General features: G+C 43.4%; 2 protein-coding genes across 6 annotated transcripts in view; one reads left to right on the top strand and one right to left on the bottom strand.

The window, feature by feature from the left end:
• Positions 1-988: 988 nt before the first annotated feature.
• Positions 989-14,068, bottom strand: acd (ACD shelterin complex subunit and telomerase recruitment factor). Of its 4 annotated transcripts, none has more exons than XM_088939065.1 (14): positions 14,009-14,068; positions 6,222-6,341; positions 5,526-5,650; positions 5,134-5,224; positions 4,741-4,820; positions 4,520-4,564; positions 4,045-4,088; positions 3,644-3,828; positions 3,171-3,249; positions 2,925-3,008; positions 2,701-2,817; positions 1,728-2,479; positions 1,535-1,611; positions 989-1,246 (listed from the first exon to the last, which is right to left on the bottom strand). In XM_088939065.1, the coding sequence occupies exons 1-14, from the start codon at positions 14,027-14,029 to the stop codon at positions 1,150-1,152; spliced, it is 1,917 nt and encodes a 638-aa protein (XP_088795191.1). In that variant the 5' UTR covers positions 14,030-14,068; the 3' UTR covers positions 989-1,149. The 4 variants fall into 4 exon arrangements, with proteins under 4 accessions (XP_088795191.1, XP_088795190.1, XP_088795192.1 ...); XM_088939064.1 differs by having other exon boundaries at positions 1,722-2,479; positions 14,009-14,066; XM_088939066.1 differs by lacking the exon at positions 14,009-14,068 and adding an exon at positions 7,243-7,637 and having other exon boundaries at positions 1,722-2,479.
• Positions 14,069-17,417: 3,349 nt separating this feature from the next.
• Positions 17,418-26,316, top strand: part of pard6a (par-6 family cell polarity regulator alpha) — a 36,580-nt gene continuing 27,681 nt past the window's right edge. Inside the window, exons 1-2 of one of the 2 annotated variants that reach the window (XM_088939018.1) lie at positions 17,418-17,646; positions 23,166-23,388. In XM_088939018.1, coding sequence (XP_088795144.1) covers positions 17,584-17,646; positions 23,166-23,388 — 286 coding nt within the window. In that variant the 5' untranslated portion in view covers positions 17,418-17,583. The remainder of the gene's footprint in view (positions 17,647-23,165; positions 23,389-26,316) is intronic. The other variant, XM_088939019.1, reaches the window with a different exon arrangement.

Genomic DNA, 26,316 nt, shown 5'->3' with positions numbered 1-26,316 from the left:
TGGCTGGGGAGCTAGACCCATACTCACATAACCCATAGCATAGAAGAAATGGCTCCTGCCCTCAGTTTTAAACGCATTTTGCCATAGTTTCCACTTGTGTCCTCTGGTTTGTATTTCACTGGATATTCTGAAGTAGGTCACTGGGCTGACCCTGTCCCTGACTTTGCGGATTCTGTATAATAACTGCTCAATGCTGATTTTGAGATGACAGCCTCACGGCCTGGCCACCCTCACATCTGGGAAGGGGGGGGGGGGTCATGCACACAGAAAATAATACCGCAGGAGACAGCTGGAGTGAACACATAAAAAGTCACTAAATGCACCGAGGAAGATGGTAGAGAAACACAGGCTTGTTGCCGATCTCTTACTAATGGCACTCTGTAAATAAAATGGAAAACTCCTCTATTATATGTGTAAAAATGGGTCAGGGTAGATACTGCCCTAATGAATGAACGGGTACCTTATTAACAGGAGCTAGACAATAAACAGATGAATCTATGAAGGAAATCAGTTATACCAATACTCTCAATCATATTGGTTAATTTGCCACACTTTACATCTCTGCCAGTTGGAGTTTTGTTAATGAAAAGTAATGTGGTTTTTGTTGCACGTAATGTGCCCAACAAGTCTTGAGGTCAGTGTCTATTTATATATTGTTTCCATTAGACACTAGCGGGTATTTTTCCAATTATCTTCCTACCCCGCTGGTTACAGCTTGTCGCGAAGAGTATTGGGACAAGCAAACAAATGCAAACATAAAAGACAAGATGCAAAAAATGCAATTAAAAGGTTTTGTGAACCACTTGCCTTCGTGATTTTAAAGTCTGTTACTGGCCTTTAACAGTACAACTGTACTGAGGCAGACCTAAGGAAAGTAGAGGGTCATCTCATGACCAGCACTCCCAAATCTTTGGTTTTATCTAAATTTAATTCTCTCATTCCTTGAAGCGATCACATTTCACTAGAACACAACACCTCTGAAATTCCAAGGAAATCAAAATTTATTGCAGTTTCACAGAGGTAAAAAATCTACAGCTACTGGAGTCAGGGCACAGCTTACACTGCTTACATGAAGCTAACATCCTCTCCTGTTCGCATTAAACTCCTGAATGGGAGCCACACCTCTCTCCACATTGTCAGCGACCACCTTCAGTCGCTTGACAATTCTCTGCGGGTGTCCACAGTCACTGGGGGAGCTGGGCTGAGAAGATACTGCACTGACCACTTCAGGAGGTTTTCAGAAACCCTGCAAAACATATACAACATCCATTTTCACTACCACATTTCATCAGTGACAGCTTAAAACAGATTTTCACATTCCTTAGCAAAGTTTCATCTCACTTAACTAAACAAGAGAGACCTCAGTATTAAAGTAAATATTAGCACGCACTGATAATATATTTTTAGTATACTTATCACTGTACTGTGCCTTAAGAATGTAAGGAATTTTTTCTCAACGTACAATGTTACTATCACTTGTACTAGATACTGACAGAGTAAGCCACAAATTCACTATTTCAATGTTAAAACAAACCTCAGGGATCGCACTGCTTTCATAATGCTGACAGATGGTGTGTAGCTGTACATAAACGGACTTCCATCATGGTGTGTCTGAGGAAAGAAACAGCATTAGACCTGCGAGCAGTCATCCCATTTTGACAAACGGATTTACAAAAACATATCTAAGTTTGAACAACAGAAAAAAAATGCCAAATAATTACATTTACAGGATTGGCGTGATGTCCAGCTCCCTGCTTGTCCTCTGACCTCCTGGTCACGGCCTCTCTATCACAGCACAGGCTTGAGCCTTGGCTGGCAGCAGCTGTGGGCAGCTGTGGTCTGGTCTCCATCACCAGGGGCTTCTTGAGTTGTGTCACCTTCCTCACTGGATTGCTCCTCTTTGGAGAGCCGCTCTCCAAACTGTGGCACGCGAGATCCCCGTCCTTGTCCTCGTCAATGCTGATCTCTTTGCCAGGAGTCTTATACTTCCGCTTGCCTGCGCAGGCTTTCCTCGTGAGCACCATCTCGTCCCCCTCCTCCATGCGCAGAGGAGCCGGTGCGGGCTGGTGGAGGGTGGGAGCCATGCACGTCGGGTCCGTGGCTCGGGAGTGAGCAGGAGAGCTCCGGGCTCGCTCCGCGTGGGAGCCCTCTTGGGATCCTGTGCCTGTGTGAGCAGTCAGGGAACTTCGGGAGATGGGGGAGATACTGGTGGCCACAGCACTGAGGGACTTGGGCTCCTGGTAGGCAGGGAAGCTGCAGTGCTGAGATTCCCGGCTTAGGTCATGCAGACTAAATCCAAGCACGTCTGCTTCCTTCCTCACCTCCTTGTGTGTCAGGCTGGTGCGCTGTCCAGGCAATTCTGCTCCGGGCTGTCGCTCCGGCTCAGGGCTGCTCGGCCCTGCCTCTCCTGGGACAGTCTGGGACACTGCTGGGCACTGAGTGGATGTGCGAGTAGGTAGATTATCTGGAGTTACAGATTCTGAAAAAAAACATACATGCTGTGCTTTTACTCAGAAGAAAATACACCAGGATGTGCATCAATCCTCTCTTGAGAAAACAATGAGAAAAACCTGAGTAGCGAAATACAATGTTAGTTTTGCAGGATGACAAAATGAAGCGATGAAAGGAGCAAATGTCAAGAAGAGAATATGGCAGCCATGAGACAAAACCTGGGCAGGCGGTGCAGCTTTGAAGACTCACCCCCCGCTGACGAGACGTCGCTGATCTCCATGGGCTGGAATCGACTCCAGGGATCTGGCGTAGTTCTGGTGTCCTGCTCGGGATCTGTAGTGCACTCCAGATCCAGCTCGCACTCCGCTGCAGAAAAGGGAGGATGTTCCCAGAGGGTGCAAAAAGAGAAGACTTTTCGTGATGATTTTGTTTCTGTAGTGATGCCGCTGTTAGGCAGTTCTATCACCGCGTACCTGGGTCTGTGACCTCCTGGGCTGGCCATCTCTCAGAGGCGGGTGCTGAGGTGGAGGGGAATGAAGGTGCGCCGGCCGGTCTCTCTTTAGAACAGAGTCAGAGTATAAGTCAGTTAACTGAGAAATTGCACTTCATGTTGGTCTACTATGCTGCCCTTACAAGTTCTCAGAACGCCCCTTCACTTACAGGAAGGCCGGTTTAGTCACAAACCCACTGAAAGGAAACCTTCTGTGCAGCTTGCTTACCTGGAACTCTGGCAAGCAGCTCTCTCTGCCTGGCAGGGATGATGAGATGAGAAACTGGGATGGTGAAGGGTCTCTCTCCCTGTAACAAACACAGAGGGGGTGAACAGGCAGTCAAAGCCAGGTTCTTTGACGATCTAAAAAACAAAGGTTAAATTACAGAGACAGTTATGTAAAAAGCACAAAGGAAAACAACAAAAAAAGAAAAGCTAAAAAAATGTAAAACCTTAGCAACTAATTAAGCCCAGCACACATAGTCAGCAAAATAATTGATCCATAACCATAAGGTAATGTTAGTGCCTTTACCAGGGTAGACCAAAACCTGCATGTTTTTCAATTTGTTTCAATATCTTTCACAATATCTAAAACTCACGGCTTTACAATTGAAGGACTTACCAGTCCAACCATATAATTTGCACCCAAGAGTGCGCTACAGCCTCCCATCCAGCAGAGGGCACCAATGGAGCCCAAAGTACCTTGTCCTGGGTCCTGATGCTCTTCCAGTCAGCTGGGGGGCAAGGAGTCAGGGGCAGAAGAGCAGCTCTGGATGTGGAGGGCAGAGGGGAGGAACATGTGCCGTCCAAGCACTTTCTCGCCATAGTCCTCAGGGTCTTCACTTTCTCCTGATCCAAATAATGCAGCAGCTGAGTCAAAGAGTAACCTGTTTGAGAAAAGAAAAGCGTCATTTTACCAGGCCTCTATAAGAGGCCTCTATAAGGCCTAGTATGTTTCTGTGGTAAATCATGTTCCAGTAAATGCACTGAAATATAACTCGACTAAATGCAACATCATTTCAAAATGCAAAAGATCACAGCCAACCCCCTCCTTCAAGTCCTTCAAGTCTCCAGTCCTGATCTGGCTGGGCTAAGAGGAGTACCTGTGTTGTTGTTTTTCATGCTGTCTTCATCTTCTACACAGGACCTGAGGAACACCAGACAGCCCGTTTGTGAGAACTTTAATATTTTACCAATCAATGCTTTTTCATTAAATACAGTGCCTATAAAAAAAGAAAAGACTTAGTTCCGTGGCAAAGCCAATGGTGAAAATAGGTATCGCTGTGCAGCAATCTGAGTCATTCCAGGCTTCATAAAACTGTAGGATACAGTGTGTAAGCCAACAAGCTTGTCAATGTACCCAGATAAATGCACAAGATCCTGGAGCACACGAAATAGATTAAATCACTACACAACAAAAGTCTTGTACTGAAACTCATAAAATTGTAATTATAATATACTCATACAAAGTTTGATCAAAAGTGTTTTTTATTGGAATGACTGCTAATACCTGTACATCATTCACTGTAAGTGTTCTCCCTAAACATCAACATACTGTACATAGAGAAATATACTTACATCCACAGTTTATATATCTGCTGTTTCACTCTCGGCAATGTTTTACTGAAATGGCAAACAAAAACTGATCAGATCACAATTTTCCGCTGTAATTGTATTAAAAAAGTAAATAGAACCACTCCAGCCTTAAAATGAACAGAGAAGCATCACTTTGAAATAAATCATTTCTCACGTATGGTAATCTTAATGACCTGGCTGTCAAGAACAGAAATTCCTCTTACCAATTAGGCACATCATGTATGACTGGCTCAGACCTCAATGCTCGCAGCCTCTTGATTAAGATGAAAAACTGACATTTGCTCTGAGAAGAAAATTCAAGATAGAAATCTGAAAAAAATCAACCCAATTTGCAATAAATACCTTCTAACTCCTTTTAAAATGTAGCTTACAATATATCAACTGATGATTGAGTTTGGTCATTTACAAGCAATTAGTGAAGAAAGGCTAAAATTGGATGGAGACAGTGAGACACTACATGTTGCAATATGGAGTGTGTAACTGTGTCTGCTGTTAGAGGTCCTGATTTATTTCTCCTGAATTTATTTCTTCTTTGTCAACATCACTTCTACAAACTCTGAGATTTGCACAACTGCTGAGAGTGTGTCATCGCTTACCTCTTCTTTCTCCATCTGGAACATGACACTGTAGTTGACCAGTATTACGATATAATCCTTGAGATCAAAAAAGGCACAGTAGTCTTCCTCCCTGTTGAAAACAATTCAACACACAACTATTTTAAAAGAGAGTCTTTTTTGTTGCTCACCAAAATTAATTTAGTCTGTATGTCTGAAAAGTGCTTTGAGAAGCCACTTCTAAGGGTGCAACACAAAGTTTATTATTATTATCCTTTTGCGGAATGATTGGTATACAGTACATAATAAAGAAAAATTAAGTAAACATAAAACACAAACTGTCATAGTAGATTTGTGAAAGTGGTACACAAATGAAAAATGGTACTCCAGAAGAGATATTTGCTGTTTTAGTTCTTCAACGCAACCCCACTCACTCTTCCAGTTCTTCCCAGGCTTCCCGAGTGATGATCCCCGGGATGAAGACTTGGTGATCCGAGAGGAAGACAACTGCTGCTGGATTTTCCACCTGTTCATTCTGCAGCCCCGAAACGTTCCCAAACTACAGAGAAAGAGTGAGACAGTTCTCGTAAAACGACACCTCACCGCCTGCACAGCCCCCCAGTCTTCTAAATCTACCTCTGACGCAGCAGAAAGGCACAGCTCATCAAGAGACGTCAGGAGAAGTGCTCTCCTGCTGCAGGCTATTTTTCAAAAGAGCAGGGAGAGCGAGCTGGGAAAATACAACAGCAACCTTATCACAATGCTACTGCACATGAGCAAAGGGAGCCTGGTTTGTTCACAAAACTATTACTGTTAGTGCATGTTCTTAAGCCCAGAGGTCAGATTTATGATTGCATTCATTTTTAATTTACATAGCAAAAACAAGCTGAGAACAAAAAAAAAGTTACAAACAAAATGAGGCTATAAAGCCCATCAAGCAGCTGGTCTGGGGCTCTCATCTAGCCTGGATATCCGCTTCGTTAACATGGATATGTAGCTTTTTCCAGACTCCCACAACTGTGCATTCATCAAGGCACTTAGAGCCATACTATAGGTCATACGGACAATCCCACACTAACTACAGTATGACTCCGTGGCGCAGTGCACTTAACACCCAAGGCCTGTGTTACCCCAATGACGTGGGCTTTGACTGAAGTCGGCTCCTCTTCCTGGCCGTATTTCTGCAGGAGGAGGTCAATCCAAGGCTGGATAGTGACTGGATTCTTGAGGCTCATGGTGGCATTGCGCTCCTAAACATTAAGTATCTTGTTAATTTACACAGCACAAGAACTGGGAACTAATTACTTCTGCCATCACTGCTGTCTTTAATAACAATCATTTTAATAGTGAGGTTAAAAACTGTGACAGCCTTCTAGATTACAGCTGTCACTTACAGAGTATAAAAAAAAATCTTTACACTACAAACGTGAGGTTTCTGTTTTTATAATTTTACTATGATTAGTAAATCCCTGGACAACAGGATTAAGAGCAAATCAATTTAGCAGTACACGTTTACAAGACTAGAACACCACAAGAATGAAGCTTTAACTTCACGTCAAATTATTGCTGATTCGCGTCCGATTGTCTGACGTTTGAAAATAAACCCACCTACGTATTCTCATCTCATTATCAATATATTACACAGTACTCCTACATCTAATCTGCTACTCCTATCAGAGTTTACAGATTACCATTAAAATCAATAATTTGATTAATCCGATCTGTTAAATAATTTAGGCATCGGTCGGAACACAAACTTTCCACCATTAAGGAGCACAGTTATAGTAATTGAGCGATAATTATTATTAATAATTAATAATTATTATCTGGGAGATAATTAAAGGTGTTTACACCCTCTAGAACGGATAAAGTGGTTTACGAATTACTAGATTGGAATTATTTTATCAACAAGACTGTAAATATATAACCAAGTACTCCATCACTCACAATTTTAAAAGGTAACCTTATTATGAAATTACAATTCTAATAAATAAAAACGCTGTCAGCTAAACTCAAGACTGCCCGGCGAACCACTGAGATTTAAATCTTGATTCTCCAATATTTATCATATTATATTCAGTGTAACTAAACAGACTATATTCATGTCTCTGACCCAATCTGCAAACTCAGAAAAGTGTGCATTTTACTTACCTCCTGCTAATTATACTCCCTGAACAGAAAGCGGCGTTAAAAAGATAACGGTTTTCAACTTTTATACTTCGAAAACGTTTAGCAATACGTCTGAATTAAGAAAAAGATAATCAATTTACGCATTATTAATCCGTGACACTCCAGAAAACATGTTCCGACAGAAATTGAGAACGGAACCAAAATTCGTCTCTTTGACAGTAATAAAGTTAACTAAATAATGTAAATGCCATACTAGAGCAGTAAACATATTCCACTATAAACCGGAACCGTTTTTGTTTACTTGAGTCGTTGGTGTTTTCGATCTCCCGCTGAAGTCCGGTCTCTTTTTTCATCCCCCGGGAAACTCACACGCTCTCGTTAATTGGTTCCTATCACATCTGATTCACACAGTAAGAGGGCTTTGACGTTTGAGAGCTTCACACATCAAAGTTTCCAGACTTAGAAAAACTGCACCACAAAAACAATAATGCATAAATACTACATCCAAAATGTTACTAAAGAAATAGAAAAAAATGTACTTCATAAACTCTAAGACGCACAATGGTGGGTCGAAGGCGCACTGTCAGAAGTCGCCACAGTAGGTCGCACAACACCAGCATACGAGAAAGACTCAGCTAAAAGAACAAATACACAATCACTTCTCAACAATTAAGAGCCAAATCAGAAACATATATTATCGTTCTTAATAACGAGAGCTGCACTTAATTTGTACCTATTTAACTTAAACTAATAATCAGAACTTAAACTCCACTTTTTAACAGAGGGACAGTGAGAAACGGATAGTACCCCAGGAATTGATCCCAGACCACACTTGAATAAGACAGCAATGCTGACCACTGCCCTACCACGCTGGCCTGTCCATAAAACAATGATTCTCAGTCCTTGTCCTGACATCCGCTGGTTTTCTTTCTAGCTTCAGTTGCCAGTGTAAACTGGTACCTGTAATTGATCTACTTGACTGGTTCGACACTTTGTATTCAATATTTGGTTTTAAATGTATCCTATTTAAAGTACATTATTTACAATGTTTTTAGGAGTTGAAAAAATTAAAATACCCTAAAATAAAAATAAACTTGGCTTCAATTGGGAACTTGGCTTGAGCAATTACCCAAACACACGGTGGTTCACCAGGACCAGAGACTGACAGCTCTAAGGAAAACCAGGCTGCTGCTGCATGTTACATTGGTGGTGCTCTTCACTCTGGACCAGAATTCTCACATCAATGGTGCCACTGTGTTGTAGAAGGTGCTGTACTTTGGATGAGATGTTAAAATGAGATCCTAACTACATGGTTGTTGAAGATCCCATGACATTGTTTGTAAGAGCAAGAACGTTAACCCCAGTGTCTTGGGTTAAATTCTGCTTTGGGCTTGCTCTGGCTGACCTACTGTACCTAAAGATCCCCATTCATTCAACAGGGGAATCCATTTCTCACTTTTCCACCTGCTCTGCAGTGTAGAAGGTTTACTGGCACACGATGGCTGTCACACATTACTCAAATGCATGAAGTTCTCCCCCATGTAAAGTTTCTGGGGATCTTGTGTGATAACAGTGTTATATATGTGCAAGGTATTATTATTAGTAGTAGCTAATTTGTTACAAACACCAGAACACATGCACAAGGAAGCAAGAATACAAGTAACAATAGGTTACCACTATTGAGCTCTTATTCTACAACTTTGTAAAAAAAAATCTGATTATGATAAAAGTATTTTTATCCATTTTCAGACTGTATGGGTATGTTACATCTTATTGAAAAAGTAATGTATTTCTGGGGCTCCAAATCCTGGGCTTGGAGGCCCACATCTCCATCACAGCCTAGCTGAATTAATTTCTTAATTGAAGCCTTAATTGAATAAATAGGTTGCTTAAATGGAACATTTGCCAGGATGCTTTTCTTCAATATTAAAGTTAAAGAGCTGTTTAAGAGCTGACAACAGACAGTCAAACAGTTCTCATTAATCCTGTTATTAAGTCAATTAAGGGTTTAACAGTGTCACTGAGAGTATGGCAGGTGTGTACCCCAGGAGCAGGACTGGGCAACCCTGATGTATTTCACACTACCCCGGTTGAACCCACCTGAGTCTGTGCTGTGCCTTTGTGCAGCTCATTCTGTCTCTCACGCCAGCGATCTTGGGAGTTTGCCCTTGTGTCACAAGAGAAAGAGCAGGAGTGCAGAGCCATGTAAAAATGAAAGCAATAATAAAGCCTCTTATCATGTCTTGTACCATCACAAATTCTTTCACTCCAGGGCACACTGACATTCTCTAATGTGCTTATAAACTCTTGAGAAAGATACTAGCAACACTGCCCAGAGCAGATTTCACATAGTGAAATCAACGAAGACAAGTGTAGACCAAAGGGTATTATGTTTTTCAGTTCACTATAAATTGCTGTTTCTTCGTGGTAATTACTAGAGTATGGATATCATGAAAAGTCTCTTAGCTATGTGTCAATTTCCTGTTCTCTGTTACTGATTCTCTTGCATTTTTGCTTTTATGATGCCTTGAATGTGGAATTTTGTAGAAATGGAAGGAAAGGTTTAGGAAATCTACAGAAATATCTATCCTGAAACTTTATCTGCTGCTAAGCATTTGAGAGAAACATATAGTACAAAACACACTTCAGTACTGATGTAAGTTACGTATAAAGCCATATTCAAAGTAGGTATTGAATGTAGGTCAATTAAACCTACATTCCTACATGCGCTGATGAATATGAAGAGACCTGAACAACGATGAAACCTGTCAGAAAGTCTATGATTTATATGCTAAACATTGTTTTGCAATTCCTGAGACTGCCTGCCTTATTTATAACAATAGTTCAATCATTTGTCATGCACTAACAAGGAAACCAAGTCAAACAAACTATGTCAGGCATGCAATTCTGCCAGAGAGCAGTGTTAGTGAGTAAGCAGGGGAGTAGGGGGTAAAATGTTCTATTTTTACATTTTAATCTGTTCTATTGAGCTATTTCACAATGGTTCCCTCAAAGAAGGGTTTGTGTAGGCAGAGGTAACACAGGCCTCTCTGCCTTCTTATCTGTGATGGGACACATCTTGACTGCTCTTCAGATGGTTTTCAAATTCAGCAAGCCATATTGTCATGACAATTGGTTTTAGCAAAGCAATTACAGTTAGGAAGACATTTAAAACAAAATTATATATTTATTTTTTTGAGAGGGTTACTCTCTTCCACAGACAGGAGAATACTGAAGTATTTATTACAGTGCAACACCTCTGTCCTTGCTTCTCCCAGCTGGGAGTGGGACCACAGCCTAACCTATCTGGGCACCCAGTTCTGTGCCCAGTTTCTATGACCAGGCTGTGGTCACTGTGCCTGTACTTTGCTGTACTGAACCTATACTGAGAATGTATTTCCCTTTGTTGCCTCTCAACCTGGTCAAATAGTTAATGAAAAGTAAGGTAGAAACAGATAAGATCCCTTCCTCAGTTCCTAGATACGACAGAGTTGAAATTTACAGATCACACTATACTCAAACAGTGTTTTTTAGGTTGTGTTTGCTTAAGATGGCATTCCACATTTCAGTCATCTTAGATATCGAGGCTGATACACACATTCATTTGATCAAACCTCTCCTTAATGTCAGGTTCACAACAAAATCTATAAAACCTTATGACATTAACAAGCAGCTTCTACTGTGGTACAAAAAGCACTTTCACACACAAGCAAAACTTCTTCTGCTCGCCAAGACGCTTCCCTGAGACAAGACTTCCCTGGCTATTGCTTCTCTCAGCAGTTGGCAGTTCTCTTGCCTTTCCTTACAATCCTGAGTCAAATAAAACATCGGTCAGTCAGTAACTTTCCTTGAAAAAGTGCCAGATCAACTTAGCTCACACCCATAACTACAGACATACATTTGCAGGGCAGAAGAGTATTACAAGTGCCTGACTGCATTTAACTGCAAAGAAAGTGTTCTCTGTATGGTTTCTGTTGGTTCATTAATTGATCCACTTCAGCTGTCAATTTCTTGCAGAAATGCCTAGCAAACAAATGTCTTCTCTTCTTCTTTTTCCAAAAAGAATGTCTTCTCGCCTTCAAATCCCTGAATTTTCTTTTCTGCTTCACAGGTGGGATCTGATTAAGCGGAGAAACTATCAAATTGAAATTATGTGGAATTTTTCAAGGGGATTAGAGAGGCCAGGGGAGGGCAATTTAGGACAAGCTCCATCCTGTGGGACAGAGAGCTTGAGAAGAGAATCAGAGAGCGAAGGAACTTTACTGAGTGGAGTGCGTGTTTTTATTTTTCACTCATGCGTGGGTGTTTGGAACTTGTGCACAGCAGTGCATTAGTCATTGATTTCACTATATCACCCAAGTATGGGTGTATTGTACATTATTCATGTGTGCCTCTTGGTGTTATGATTACACATACTGTAGAATATCTGAAAACCACAGAGCAGGGGATCTCCAGCCCTAGTCCTGGAATGTTCCAGTTCAGAAGGTTTTATAGGTAACCATTTAATCATTAATGTGTAAAGACTCTGAACTGTGTCTTTGTGATCAATTAAGTATGTGATTTGTAAAATTAGGCAATTTAGAGATCATCTGGAGCCAAAGTCTGAATACCATTCAGTCCTTAATGACCAGAGTTCCCTCAATTAAACAAACTGATTGCTTAATTGATCAGTAGCTTGCATGCTTTCCTAATCTCTAGAACTCCATGACTTGGGATCTCTTATAAGACTAAATGTACTGGTGCTCTCCCTTACAGGAGTGATACACCCCATGGTTCACTTTGTACACTTGCAGGCATATTTGATATGTAGATATATAACTAACATTTGACTATCAGGAAAAAGGACGTTGACAGAAAGCATTCACAGAAGCTGCCAGGACTGCAAACACTATCCCTTCTTCCTTTTTCTTCAGAAGCACAAAACAGAAAATATGTCAAGCTCTTAAGGAGTAAAAAAAACACTCTGCCTGATCAGAGGAAGAAATGTCTGGAATTCCTATACTAAACAGAGAGGAATGTTGAGTAAACAGCTGAGCAGTTTCACTCAGCAACCTGCTGATAGGTGAGAAGTGATAAGAAAAGGCAGAGTGCTGAGGACATTCTGGTCTAACTGCATTTTACAGATGGGATCTTTGACAATCTGCATTACAGTGCACAATTAAAAACACCCAGGTCAGGTTCCACACTTTTTTTTGCCAAAAAACATGACACCCAAGCAACAATTTCCCTTTCTTATTTTCACTGCTGCCAGTAACAGCATTGTAACGTCAGGGAATCAATGATTAAGCCCTCTCAAACTTAGGAGAGTCTGGCAACCACAAAAAGATTCTTCTTCTGGGTCTTAAGAGTGCATGACAGGTTTTCCCTGCCTAGACATTGCTTAAACAGTCCTGGAAATCGATTACCAGAGAACGGATCACCAATCTTTTTTTCTTTAATCTGCCTCTTCTGATTAACAACATTGCTGTAATCCTGGAACAAAGTCTGAACAAACAACAGCAGGTCGATTTGTGACTCTCAGTCTGCTTTGGTTTGAAAGGGGGAGTTTCAGAAATAAACATCTCACATCAACCCCCCCCCCCCCAAAATGACGTGTTACATTCTGTTATTCTTTTGTGGGGAAGTCCTCTCCATCAGACCCAGCATCAAGGTTAACACCCACCCTTATCCTTTACACAAAAGGGCAATTTAATAATCGGACTCTGAATATTTGTTTTTTCACACTTTACTTTTTAGAATGAAAACATTGGATTCATATGTGTACATTTAGCAGAACAGCAGATGTATACATCCCATACTCTGAGATAGCATTTACATTGTCTCCTACCTATCTCAGGGCTTTCCAGCATAATCTCGGGGTTCAAAATGATAACAACCATAAAGATATGAATGATTTCCTCTATTTTATTCAGTGCCTGGGGAACAAAGAGTATTGCCACACCCTGCCTGAATCTCCTCACCTGCGTAATATACCACAGTAGGTTTTACTATTGCTCTGGAGAGCAATCCTCAAATGCCATGTTTATGTATTTCCTCTCTATGAAGTGCAGAGAGCAATCCATTATGTCAACAGAGAGTTTAAGTCTAGCTGTTTGACTTCAGAAGCCTCCAGTGTCTCAGAAGGGACACAGGGTAAGGTTTGTTTTAATGACCATCGTTCACACTCCCAGTAGCACACCTCAGGTATGGCGTGTGGCACCGATGAGTCATTTCTGACAGCTCTAGGGATTATTTGATTGTTTCAAATCATGACCCTGAACTCCCTGGTAGTGTGTACCTTCCTTATAGTCATAACCTGTTAGTTCTGTTAGTTTCTTCCCTATTTCTTCTTCTGTGCCAGAACTCTGAAATCCCCATTATCGACACACTTTCCTGGAGCTTTTGGCTTCAGTATTTACCCTCTGCCAGTATGGTTTACCATGCTAGCCAGACTATCCTCTCCTTTAAACAGACTTGGCATCCGTTTAGCTTATTTGCCCACCCGGACTGGAATGGGAATTGGAGTCTTTATGTCTCGGATCACAGGGGACTGAGGACAGGCTCTCCCTACCTCCCGGGCAATCGGAATTGATATCCCTGTGAGTCCATGGGGGCCTGCAGGGACCTGGGTAGTTGTATGTAGGGGTCGCTGTTTGCCAAAAAACAGAAGGGAGCTCTGGACAGCTCATCCCAGCTGTACCACTGGTGGTGCTGAGCAAAGTGTTTGCCTCCATTGTAGGACTCCCTATGCTTTCCCCAACTCCCCCTGTAATCCCCGCATTCATTAAAGTATCAGAGGCAAACTCACCTGCACACATTCGCCATTCATAAGAAATGTCCTCTCCTCATCTCCCTTGAATTATTCCCGGAAACCTGTAGCTCCAGACTCAAGGCAGTCTTATGAGAGTCACTTTTCAGTTAACTCTTCAGTGAAAAGCAGGAGTGTTGCTTCTAAAGAAGGAAACCGGCTGGGAACAGGATCACTGGTGCATGGCTCTCATATGCAGCCTCTTAAGTTTCATCAAATTATGGCCTGGTAATCTGCTCCTGTACTGACAGTTTAATAGCTCTGAGAGGCCCTGTCTGAGGTTGTTACAAACTGGAGAGGAAGAGGCTTTGGTACCTTCATTATTATCAGATGTCTCCAGATCAAATCTCTTTCTCTTCTGAGTAAAGAAAAGTAAAGCCCGGAAATAAGCCTCTCTCCCAGAGCGTCTGAATTGAGGTCAGTGGAGCACTGGTTTCTGGTGTGAATGCTCCTGGTTCAAGGGCTCCTGCTGGGCCTTAATGGATTCACAGCACTTGTGGAGCACAATAACAATTATAAAGGCACCTGTGTTGCAACCATGTGGCCATGTTACATCTATTTCAGTTTCTATTCAGACTGTATCTTGCTCTTATCTGTCCCTCACACTATGGGGTGTAAACACCCCTAAGTGATTCCCGCAGATTTTAATTGGGACTTCCTGTCCAAATTCTGGTAACAACCCACCAGGATTAATACATACCCTTGTTATGAGGAGCTTTGTTTATTTAAACAACTTCTTTGACAGGCTTTCTGGAAATCGCAAGTTCTGGCAGTCATGATAGATCTTTTTTTTTAGCATCCACAAAGGTTAAAGGATTATCAACCAAGTTACCATCCCTGCATTCCTGCAGCTTTCGTCAGACAGGCGGAGCTAGGGGCCCAGAGAGGAGGAGGGGAATGGAAACTGTAAAGAGGAAACCTTAGGAATTTCACTAAACCGGACAGACCAGAGGCTCTCGTTCTTAATCAGCAATTGGTATGCGTACAGGTTTGTCTTCTAAACTTCTTCTCCTGCAGCTAGTGCTGTACTTCACTAACACACAGGCGTCTGCTTTGACCCTGTGTCCATTCTCAGAAATCTGCTTATTCCTGGGAATGTTCTCAACAGTGTGCTGCCTGTTCTGGGAGGCCCAGCAGACATCACAGGGCACACACATGCAGTATAAGCACACAGGGACACAGCAATTAAGCTGACCTGCATGGCTCTGGGAAATGAGAGGGGACTGGAGCACCTGGAGAAAAATGAAGCGGACAAACATATTGCATGCAAACTCCTCGCAGAACTGTGCAACCCAGTCTGGAATCCATTACTGTTACGTGTCACACCAGTGGCCACTATTAACACCTTTAGTTTTGAACAGAGAGGACGGTGCTGGCACCCGTATTTCAAGTATTCCAAATCCTCAAAGGCACTGACAAAGCCAGTCTAGTGGACTTCTTCATTATCAGCGGTGAGCCACAAACCAGAGGACAAGAGTAGAGTAGCAGTAGAACAGTAGGGGGATGTGGATTTAAAACTAAGAAAAAAAAAGAAGGCACCTTTCTAAAGCTAACAGGTGGGCCGTTGGGGTATAAAACAAGCTACCCAGCCATGTTGTTGAAGCCCTGACCTCTTTCAAGCAGTGGCTGGATGAGATCCTTGGATCAAACACCTGCTAAATCTAACAAAACGACCAATAAAAAGCGGTATCTCACTGAATGGCCCCCTCTCATTGAGACCTGTTCTGTGTTTGCACATTTGCAGAGCCAGAAATGCTGTCTAAGCACAGGATTCCTGTACATGGTGAATGGTGACTTGTGGTATATAGTGCTGACACAGGACCCACGTGGTGCGCATTTGAGAATAAATCATACCAGAACAATTAATCATTCCCTGACAATTAAGACCATTTAAACAAGGCTTTCTAGAACACAAATTTATTTGACTTTTTTTTCCCTTTCTGTGCATTTCCTCCTTAAAACATTAATCTGTCAGTAAAATTAGTGGTTTGGTTAAAAAACAGCAGAGGCATGGAACAGAGGACTAGCCAAACTAATTAACTTAGTGATGACCCCAGAGTGAAAATGAAAACCACTGGCGATGAAGTTATGAGCAAAAGAGAAAGTAGCTCCTGTTAATCTCAACACTGCCCTGGTACCACAAAAAAGTACTTCTCACAACAATGCAATAGGAAGTTAGCAAGCAGATACAGTATGGCCACACAATCTAAACTAATTTCAACTTTGTGTCATTTTGTTCCTCATAAAAACCCAATGGCATTTCAATATAATAGGCCTTCTTATTGTCATTTGAAATTTAAATTCTGGCACAATTTCAGATGCCAGTAACGTCAGGTTAGAGGAGCGTGATGTTTCAACTATGTACAGTAATTGCTGAAACAAGGACATGATTATGTATATTATTATTGCTCTCGCTGTGATCGTCTCAGTGGGATCGTGTATTTGAGACGTCATCTCCAGCAGTACCTTTAGGTGCATTTCAGAATCAGACCCTCAGGAGATCAAAGTTAATACCTGAGGCGGAAAAGACCATCCTAAAGCATCACCTCATTATTAAACAGTTACTCAGGGTGAAAACATCAGACCAAAAGCAAGGGGGAAGGATTCTGGATGGGATGGCTGTGGATTCAAATCTCACGATACTGAAGAAGGTATTCTGCCCAAATTACTAAACTAATTGCCCCCTGCTGTACTGTATAACGGGTTCTCTGGATTGTTACTGTCCGTGACTTACCTAGTATAAGGGAGGAAAACAAGGATTTCTAAATGAATAAAAAAATGAATTTGAAGACTAACGCTGCTGGGCTGTAAATGTCAGGATCCTTGGAAATGCTGAGATAAAATGATGGAACAAGTTAGATAAAATGCTAACCACTTAAGTTCTGCCTTTCCCTTTGTATTACTAGTTTAAGTGTTGAATTACAGACACGTTTTGCCAAGGAAGCCTGCAGTAAAACAAGATAAGATAAGAAAGAATAAAGCTTTCAAAGGTAATACTATTAAAAGCACTAAAGACTTAAAATAGCACATACTGTATGCTTATTTACAAACTAAAAAATGTCCGTCACCCCATACTGCTAAAATTACATAAGTACACTTAGGATATAATAGCCCCCAGAACTAGTCACCTCTCTACAGAGCAGTTTTACAGATGATGTCATGTCATTATTAGTAGTTATATAGTTATACAGTATGAAGTACATGATGTCCGAATGAGTCAGTCAGTGGGTTTCGTGCGCGTTACTTCCTTGTGAGGCACCTGTTCCTGCCTCCCGGTTTCCAGGGCGACGTCGACTGTAACATTCCAGGTGACGTCACGGCCAGCCCCACCCCCGCCTCCTAGCGGTGTGCGCGGGTGACGTCAGTGTTGTTGAAATAGAATCGCCCTGCCCCTTCTTCGCAAGGAGATCTTCTCATACGGTTCAATTTCCCACAACAAGAGCAGGACTGCGGTGTGGGTGCATGTGTTTCGCGAGCGAGAGATCGCGTTGTCTTTTATAACCCCGTCTCTGGAGGCCGTGTCAGTACGAGCGGTACATGGTCCACAACACGGGAATACACGACACCAGCCCAAAATGTCAAGGCATCAGAAGACCCCTTCAAGAAATCCGGACAACGTCATCGAGGTCAAGAGCAAAGTAAGTTCTTCTCTCACAATACTAGAAACTCCAGCGGTTTGATGGAGGTAAATAGATTGCTAAGGAATACAGGCAGCTACACGGTACATGCTACACGGTATACAGGTTTTTCCCTTTTTTTTCCCTAAATCTTCACCTTGTACCGTGTCTCTGTGGGTTCAGTCCCTTCTAGAGTGACCTACGCATCTGTACAGAGGTAGCCAGGCGATGTGTTGTCAGCTGGCAGACTAGCGCTGCATCGCGCTGGTGGGCAGTGGACAGTCACACATTTGCTACCGATCTCTAATTCATGTCTGCAAGTGCCAGACAGCAAATCGGGTGTCTGGTAGGATGTTTTTCCTGTGGATTGGCTGAAACGTGTCCCCATTTGGAGCAATAATAAAGAAAAAAAATACAGTCACACATCTTGTGGTTAATTCGCTGTTGTTAACATTGCGCTTTGCAGAAAGGGACGACAGTTTACAGGCTGAAATCCATTGTGGGTTTAATTAGGCCTCCAAAAACTAATTGTGCGTGAAATGCATTGAAACTGATTTGAGATTGGCTCAGGCACACAAGATAATTGGAGTGCGGCGAGGAGGTATTGGGAGAGAGCGATCGCCGTTTTAATGTCGTCGGGAAATGTCGCTACACCTTCGAGCAACTTGGCGTTTGTTTATCTCGGTCGTTATCGTTAAGACTGTAGAAGCGGAGCGAGCCTGTGAAGGTTAAATAACAGGGACGAAGGAGACGAGCTTTTGCTTTGTAACACAGCTAGGGAATGAAAATACCGTGTATGTAGCTGTACCGCAGCACAGATATCAGATTCCCGCTGCAATACTGTAGTTATTCGCAAAAACCCTGATTATGTAACAGTGTCACGAAGTAGCAATAATAACGATATATAAATGAACAGTTTATTAGGACATCGACGTTCGCTCCCCTATAGATGTCTAGTATAAGGCAGAGAGAAATGGGGTAGTGTGTACTTCTTTTAAAGCAGTTCCTGGGGATACTGACGAGTCCCACGCAGGGGGTGACTCACTCAGATAGCGGCCCCGGGGCTGTTGGAAAACCCTTCCGATTATGTTGGGATCTATTCCGATTATGCTGCCGGACTAAAGGATGGACCAAAAAGCACTTAGCAACCTTATTAGCACGAATGTGACACAGTGAACCGAAGTCGGTCATGCATACGTGTAGTCCACAAATCACTCACACGTTTGTATAAGTAAAAATAAACATTTTTTAGGACATCCCGACAAGGTGCATGAGAGCGCGATCCAAGTGCAACACGAAAACTGCGGGTTTGAGCCTGGTTGCTACTCTGTTTTGGCAACACGGGGTGCCAGCTTGCTTTTGAGCTTGCTTTTGAGGGCCGACGGCACCGCCGTTTACTGACAACAGCGGTGGTCAAGAGCACTTCGGGCACTACATTCACGAGCAAGCGGGGGAAGTAAAAAAAAAATCAACACAATACAGAAAAAGCAGAATCCGTGTAAGAACACAGCCGCACGTTAATAGTACTGAAGAAGTGTCCCGTTTTCCTTTACATCCTTTATTGCCGGTCTACAGACATTGAGATCTGTGCTTCTTTGATTTCGCTGGCCGATTGGGTGGGTTGTGATAAAAAAAAACTACTGTATCAGATTATTGTTCCTCTTATGAGTGTCGATCAAGGCATTGATGCGGTTCTGTACTTTATCGTGTCTCTCAATAGACCACTACCCTGGGGGGGGTCCTTAGTCACGTGGGAGGTGTTTTCCCCCCACTGGGGAACCGCTGTTCTGCTGTGGATGATCCCACTGCCTCGCAGTGTTGAAACAGAGCCGGTTCTCATTTACATTCTACCCCCCACCTCCCCCTTCCTCTCCTACATTCTCGTCAGGGGTCAATCTAGCGTGAAAATTCATTAGATTTCCAGGACAGGTACCGTCACATCTGTGGGGAAAATTAGATTTAGAAACGAGACCCGTCTGCTGCTGGTCTCAGCTGTGCTACTCGTCAGAAGACGTCGGCACCTCCAAGCTCCGCGATGTTTTTGCAGCCTTGTGAACTAACGGAGAGGCGTTTGGCATTAGGATTTCTGATCCGTTCACCTGCCGTTTGTCGCCTTTGCTTAGTTAGCCTTTTCTAAATAAGGTGACACGATTGCCGCAGGATTCCTCCTCCTCCTGTGAGAAAGAAAGTCAGAGAGACTTTCCCAACAGATGCTGACGCCCCCGAGCTCCTGAGTGGCGGTTCTTGAGTCAGCACAAATGTTACCCTGCACCGAGCGATCTCTGTAGCACGTCTCAGACCCTCTGTGGAGGCTCTCGGCTGCCCGGGGGAGTTCACGGAGTCGGTACCTGCAGGTCAGGTATGAGAAAGGCGAGCCCAGCGCCTGGCCCGCACCGCCCGGCCCTGGACAGGCTCCAGCGCGGACAGTGAATGTTGTTCGACAGGCGACAGCGCTCCCGGGAAGACATGCGCGCAGACCATCTCACGGTTCTAAAAAAAGCCCGACTTGTTCAATTTTTCATGAGTCGGTTTCTTCCTATCCAGCGCCCCCAGTCTATTTAAACACCCACCTTACTTGTCAGGGCGAAAAAAAAAAAACCTAAACAAAACGAGGACTTTTCTCAGACAGCAGAGCTCAGAGTCTGAGCGAAGAACAGGTTGAGACGAGCTGTTCTGGGGGCAGTGACTTCATATCAGCTTTCCCTTACTCCAGTACCGAACAGCTGAAACCCGAGGCCATTGTCTTTACTGGGGGAAGTGTTTGTTTAAAAACCAGCTACAGCCCAGCTGAGCTGCTGTCTAGCCTCACGGATTATAGTCTGAATATGAGGAATAGTACCCTGTATATTGAAAAATGGACTAAATACATTTCCCAAATTATTAGGAAACAACTTGTATCCAGTTAGTGAAACTAATATCTGATAGTTATATATTTTTTCGGCTTAAGCATGCTTGGACATTAATACTACACCATTAATCATACAATTATTCAATCAGTTCATACCTAATTAATTGTGCTGCACGTCAGAAAGCTTTTCAAAGATGTATACTGCCGTGCAATAATGCAGAGTAGAGCACAAATGTGATTTAGAAAGCACAATCACTTTAGTTTGATCTTTTTTCTTCCTTTTCATAAAAGTGCAATAGACGAAACACTGAATCAAAAACATAAGACACCTAGGACTTTTGTGCCAACAGGGGACTGAGGGATGCATGCAGAACAAATTAGCCAACCTTACATTTTCCAAAACCTTCTGGAAAGGAAATAAGGCTTTTATTGTAGAGTTATCAGTTCTGTAAAGATTTTCTGCCTTCTTTCCAGCTGTTTCCTGATGGCTGTAGAATGTTTTAACTTCGAAAATAAACTTGAACCTTTACAGGAAACATTTAAGACAAACGTAGGATCAGAGTAACACGCTGTCAGCAGCAAGCATTTCAGTGCCTCATATATTGTAGGATGTAGTGGTCCCAATCATTTTATGATTATACTAACTACTATTAAAGCTTTACAGAGAGTTAAAGACATCCAGAGATAATGTTCAATTGCAAATGTAAATTAATAGAAATTCAAGTCCTGTATAATGGGCATGTGGTAAGCTCTTAGTTGCACTGTCATAATACCCAGATGTCTTGGGAAAAGCCAGAAACCTTTCTTGAAAATCCACCTATCCACCTGCAGATGAATGAAATCTGCAAGATAGAGGTTCAGGATAAAATCCTGACAATGGCTCAATACAGCAATTATTAGACCCACTGAGCCATGCAGGATCGTGGAGAATGCGAGACGAATATTTATTCTTTCCATCGGAAAGCCCAGATTTATTTAATTTGTCTTTTAGATGTGTATGTAGTTGTCTTATCAATTGCTCTGACATGAAGTCACCTCTCCACCCCTGTAGGAATGTGAGTTCATGAGACGTCTGAAATTGAATCTCAAGTGCTCAGGAATTTGCACTGACTTGATGAGAGCTGATCAGAGAGAATGTGTTCCAGATGTGGGTGGCTCTGTACCTACACACGAGGTGTGCCTAAGCTTATGTATGATTGTGATGTGGGAGAGGTGCAACCTGTAACCCATGAGGGCTTTGTCATGACCCAGCTATTTATAGACACACACAACACACCATCAATCAGGTTGATCCACCTCAGTATTCTTTTGTATTATATAGTTGATAACTTCATCTAAGAAAATTTTCCACAGTCCAGAGTGTTCAAATGGGGCAAACTCCAGAACTGCCACATACAGTATGTTCAGAATGAACACAAACCAGATCCCACAAGTGAAAAAAAAATGAAGTGCAGTTTAAAACTAAGAACAGGAGCTACTTCTTTACCCAAAGGGTGATGGGTATATGGAACAAGCTGCCCAGCCGTGTTGTTGAACCCATGTCCCTGGTTTCCACCTAGAAAAGGGCTGGATGAGATCCAGGTGTCACGAACAGTTCTTTCCGGGCCCTATGCAGACGACACGATCCGGATTTGTGAGGAAACACTGGGGAAAAAGTCATGCAGGAGAGGGTATGGAGACAGGGGGCGTGTCCAAGGGGTGCAGGTGTCCAGGGGAAGTGAGTCCGGGGCGAACAATCCATATAGAAAATCCAAACAGGTAATCAAAGACAGAGGCAAAAGTCCATGGCCAGGCGATCCATCCGGGGGGAATAAGGAACTGGAACCGGGTCGGAACCGGCTGGGGAATCAGGAACAGAAAGTTAAAATCATAACGGAGCCAGACGCTGCAGGACCCGGGCTCTCACGAAACGGGATTCAATGAGGAACCTCGAATAACGACTACGTCTGGCTTTTCAGGTGGAACTAAAGAGGGGCTGGAATAAGGAACAGGTGTGGGGAATGAGGTAGAACAAGGAAGGGCTGGAGCGCCCTTAAGAGGAGGAGTAGCAGTCGTGACACCAGGGATCAATTAACTAATAACGACCGAATGACCTAGATGGGCCGTAAGGTTTCTTATGTTCTCAAATCAATAAAAGATACAGCAGTTGCTTGAGACGTGAACTTGTGTATTGAGAATGACAGATGCCATCCAGGTAGCAGCCTGGATTGTAGGATACAGGGGTGCAGTCCAAACAGCGGAGTTTGGTGAACAACAGCAATGTGGCTTGAGATATTACAACTGCTGCTCTTTCCGTAAGGCAGGAGTGGTAAAGAGAGAGAAGAATGTTAGTTCACACCTTAGATACATCCGAGCTTTTGCGTTGCAAAAGAATGCCATTTTGCAGTGGAGTTAAAGCTATACACCATGCAGTCTCTCTGGAAAAAGCTGCTCTTGTCTTACACATTTTGTGGAAGTATGGAAAGTGTCGTTTCATAACTGTGCGCCGGCTCCACCACAGTCCTTGTGGGCTCAATTTAGAAAACAAAAAGAGTGAGATGTGTGGCTTCAGCTTTTGCATGTTCTTGGGGTGCAGCACTGCCAAACCCTGGGAAAAGCATTTCTCCGCTGTTTGCCTGCGGGTGAGGTACTGTAGGAGTGGAAAGACAGCTGAGGCCTGAGGTGACGTTTACCTGTCTGTCTGTGTGTGCAGTTTGAGGCGGAGTACCGGCGGTTTGCTCTGAAGCGCTCCAGCGCGGCTCGATTCCAGGAGTTCTACCAGCTCCTCCAGTCTGTGCACCAGATCCCCCGCGTCGACGTCCTGTTGGGATATACGGACATTCACGGGGACCTGCTACCGATCAACAACGATGACAACTTCCAGAAGGCCTTGTCCTCCGCAAACCCACTGCTCAGGATCATCATCCAGAAGAGAGGTAAGACGCCTCTGGTCTGGCGATGGGGTAGGAGCCCCGATCCCACTTGCTGCAAGTTCCTTTTCTGGTCTTTCATACGGCCACATAGTGTTGGTGATGAGCGTCACAAAGTGGAGACTTCATTTGCAGGTATTTTGTCTGGGGAGAAACCGCTGTTTTCCATGTGTACACTACCAAGAAAGCAACAACAGGGAGTCTCGCTTCTGTTTTGTGGTCGACAGCACAAGTCATTTGCAAGAAGTTACTGAAGTTGAAGGTCAGGGTTCACTGGGCTCTCTCCCTGGTTGGCTGAGCTGCACCGGAAGGCCAGTCTGTGAGGATCAGGTTGACTAATGCCTTGTGACGTTTGTTTGCTGGACAGGGCCAGTTTCATCCAGCTTCTTTGGTATTGCACAGATGTGTCTCTGTATAAGGGAGTTTCCTGGAAATGCCGGTTTCAGTGGCTCTTGTCGTGTGTTATAGCCCTGTAAACCCATGCTTCAGTGTGTTGTAATGGGCTGTAGTTAGAAGGCAGGAGTAGATTCCAGTGTTGGACGCTCTGTGCCCAGTGCAGGCTTGGCCCCTCTGTTTCTTCTTTTCTCTGTCTGGCCACTCCATCAGGTAGCAGCTGGTGGCAGCCTGCCATATCTCAGGAATGTGTAGGGTGATAGCTGTGCTTGGGGAAGATGGAACATCTTCTTCATCTGGCCAGTGGCCAGCCTTCTCTGCTTCTCCCCCAGTCTCCTTTTTGTTGTTGTTTTTCTGGTTTTCTTCAAAGTTTCCAAGTTTTATCAAAACATTTGGAGAAACTCTGAATGCTGTGATCCAGGAATATTACAACTTTGTCTTTCTTTTTGGCCTCCACTTTGAAAAACATTGTTCAGGTGGATTCATGTCTGGGAACGTGGTAGATAAATCTTTTTTTCATGGTTTCAGTTTTTTCTTCTCCTGTTTTTAGATCAAATGAACATTCTTATGTGTTTTACATTGCACGCGGGTTGTGTTTTTTTTTTTTGTTTGTTTTGAGAGTGTTAATTCTGCTCCAGAGCTGGCTTTCTGTCTTCCTCCATGAACGTTCATGAGCGCAGGCAGAAGCGTGATACTGAAGCAGGTCTGTATAAAAGGGTTCAGCACCGATGAGGGGAGCTGGCTGTGCTGTGACCGCGCGATCATCCAAGTGTGCGTGTCCTTCACACTTCAGGACAGGCTAACCCTAACCTTTAATGAGGCTGGCTGGCTCGCGACAGAATGATTCAAGGGCTCTGATGTAATTGAAGAGGAGGATGAGGGGAGGGGCAGGGAGGAGAGACTGGCCTGGAGGCTTAATTGATTCGGAGCAGCGCAGCGCCGTTTTTATCCGGGGGGGGTGTCTGAGGAGGGGCTGTCTCTCGCTCAGCGTGGACCAGAGGATCACAGAGAATGGCTAATGAGGTTCTGTTTCCCTCGTGGTGGAGAGCGCTGCGCATTGTGCAGGGGTTCACAATGGGACAGCTGCCACCTCCTAATTGCTAATGCTACAAAAATTGGCTTTTCAATTTTTCAGTCATTTCCTGATATGACTATAATGTCATCATAATATAAGATGCATATGTATGCTGAATACAAAAGACACTGTGAAATTCACAATATTAGGTGAAAACCTCCCTAAATTCAACTTTAAAGTTGGATGTGCCACGTTCCAAAAAATTTAGGAGGTTTTTGCTCTGTTCAGAGAGATGGCATAGATTTTGCCTCTGAGAGGATGTTGGGAAATGTGACGACATCTCTGCCACCCTATCTTAGATAATGCCCCTGCTGGAGGCAGATTCACACAGCTTCTTCTTTGGCCACTGTAGTATGATAATCTCTTGGCTAGGACGCTGAAAACTCAATAATGAAATGCAATACAGCCACCGGCATTGCTCCTATAAGTGTTATTAAGATAACATTCCTGTATTCCTGCAGGTGCTCTCCTGGGGCAGCTCATAGACTCATTACATGGATCTTAACCTCACTAACTGATGTACAGTGCGTACCAGTGGAAAGGTACAGATTCTGCAGGGCAACTACACAGCGTGACTAATGTTCCCACTGAATCTCTGATTTAAAAAAAAAAATCAGTGAGATTCTTACCGATCGGTCCCTCTTGCCAAACAAAATAAAGTAAAAAAAAGACCACGAGTATTTCTGCTTGTGTACGTGCACTGATCACAGAGCCACTCCCCCAAAGGAAACAAAGTATTGTGTCACAGTGCTTTAGAAAATGTGACTTCTGACACTGCCGACTCATGTCCTTTCCTGTGCTGTCTGCCGCTGTATTGGGAAGCCCTGCTGATCAGGGTGGGTGATCCTGTTCCTGGAGGGCCCGTGTGTGTGCAGTTTTCATTACAGCTCGCCTCTGAACATCCAAAGGCAGCTCGTTATCAGCTTAACTGGACCAATATAACAGTGTCTCCCAGCTCAGGTACTGCTGCTTTGAAAAGATCTGGAAGAAGGTTCCCAGACCTGGTCCTGAAGGCCCGCACACACACCTACTGGGGTTTGTTCCAGCCAAGCATCTCCCTTAATTGACTCAATAACAGGAGTTACAGCTCTAAAACATGTTGGAGGTTGCCTTCTTCTTTCCACCGCACTTCAATTGTAAAATGAAGTCCCAAACATCGTAAGAGAACACAAAACCACAGATTTTCCAATTCAGGAAATAGTTTGTGCAGTTAAGGCTTCAGATAGGTAATTAAGCCAGACTGGAATGAAAATCAGCAGGTCTGTGGGCCTGGGAGACCAGGATTGCCGATCGCGGCTCCAGATCTGAACCCGATGCTAGGTTCAGTGATTTGGTGAGACATGACGGTGGTGTCAAGGGTATAATTAAGGATGACAGGAAGTCGATACACTGCTGAGGTGGTGGAATGCTGCCCACTCAAATGGTGGGCACTAGGCGGAAGCCCAATATCTGACCTTATGTGAGCA

This window comes from Atractosteus spatula, chromosome 21, assembly GCF_055471065.1.
Source record: "Atractosteus spatula isolate fAtrSpa1 chromosome 21, fAtrSpa1.hap1, whole genome shotgun sequence".
NCBI classification, from domain to species: domain Eukaryota; kingdom Metazoa; phylum Chordata; class Actinopteri; order Semionotiformes; family Lepisosteidae; genus Atractosteus; species Atractosteus spatula.
Note: the sequence above shows the minus strand (reverse complement) of the source record. Positions and strands in the feature narration are given on the sequence as shown.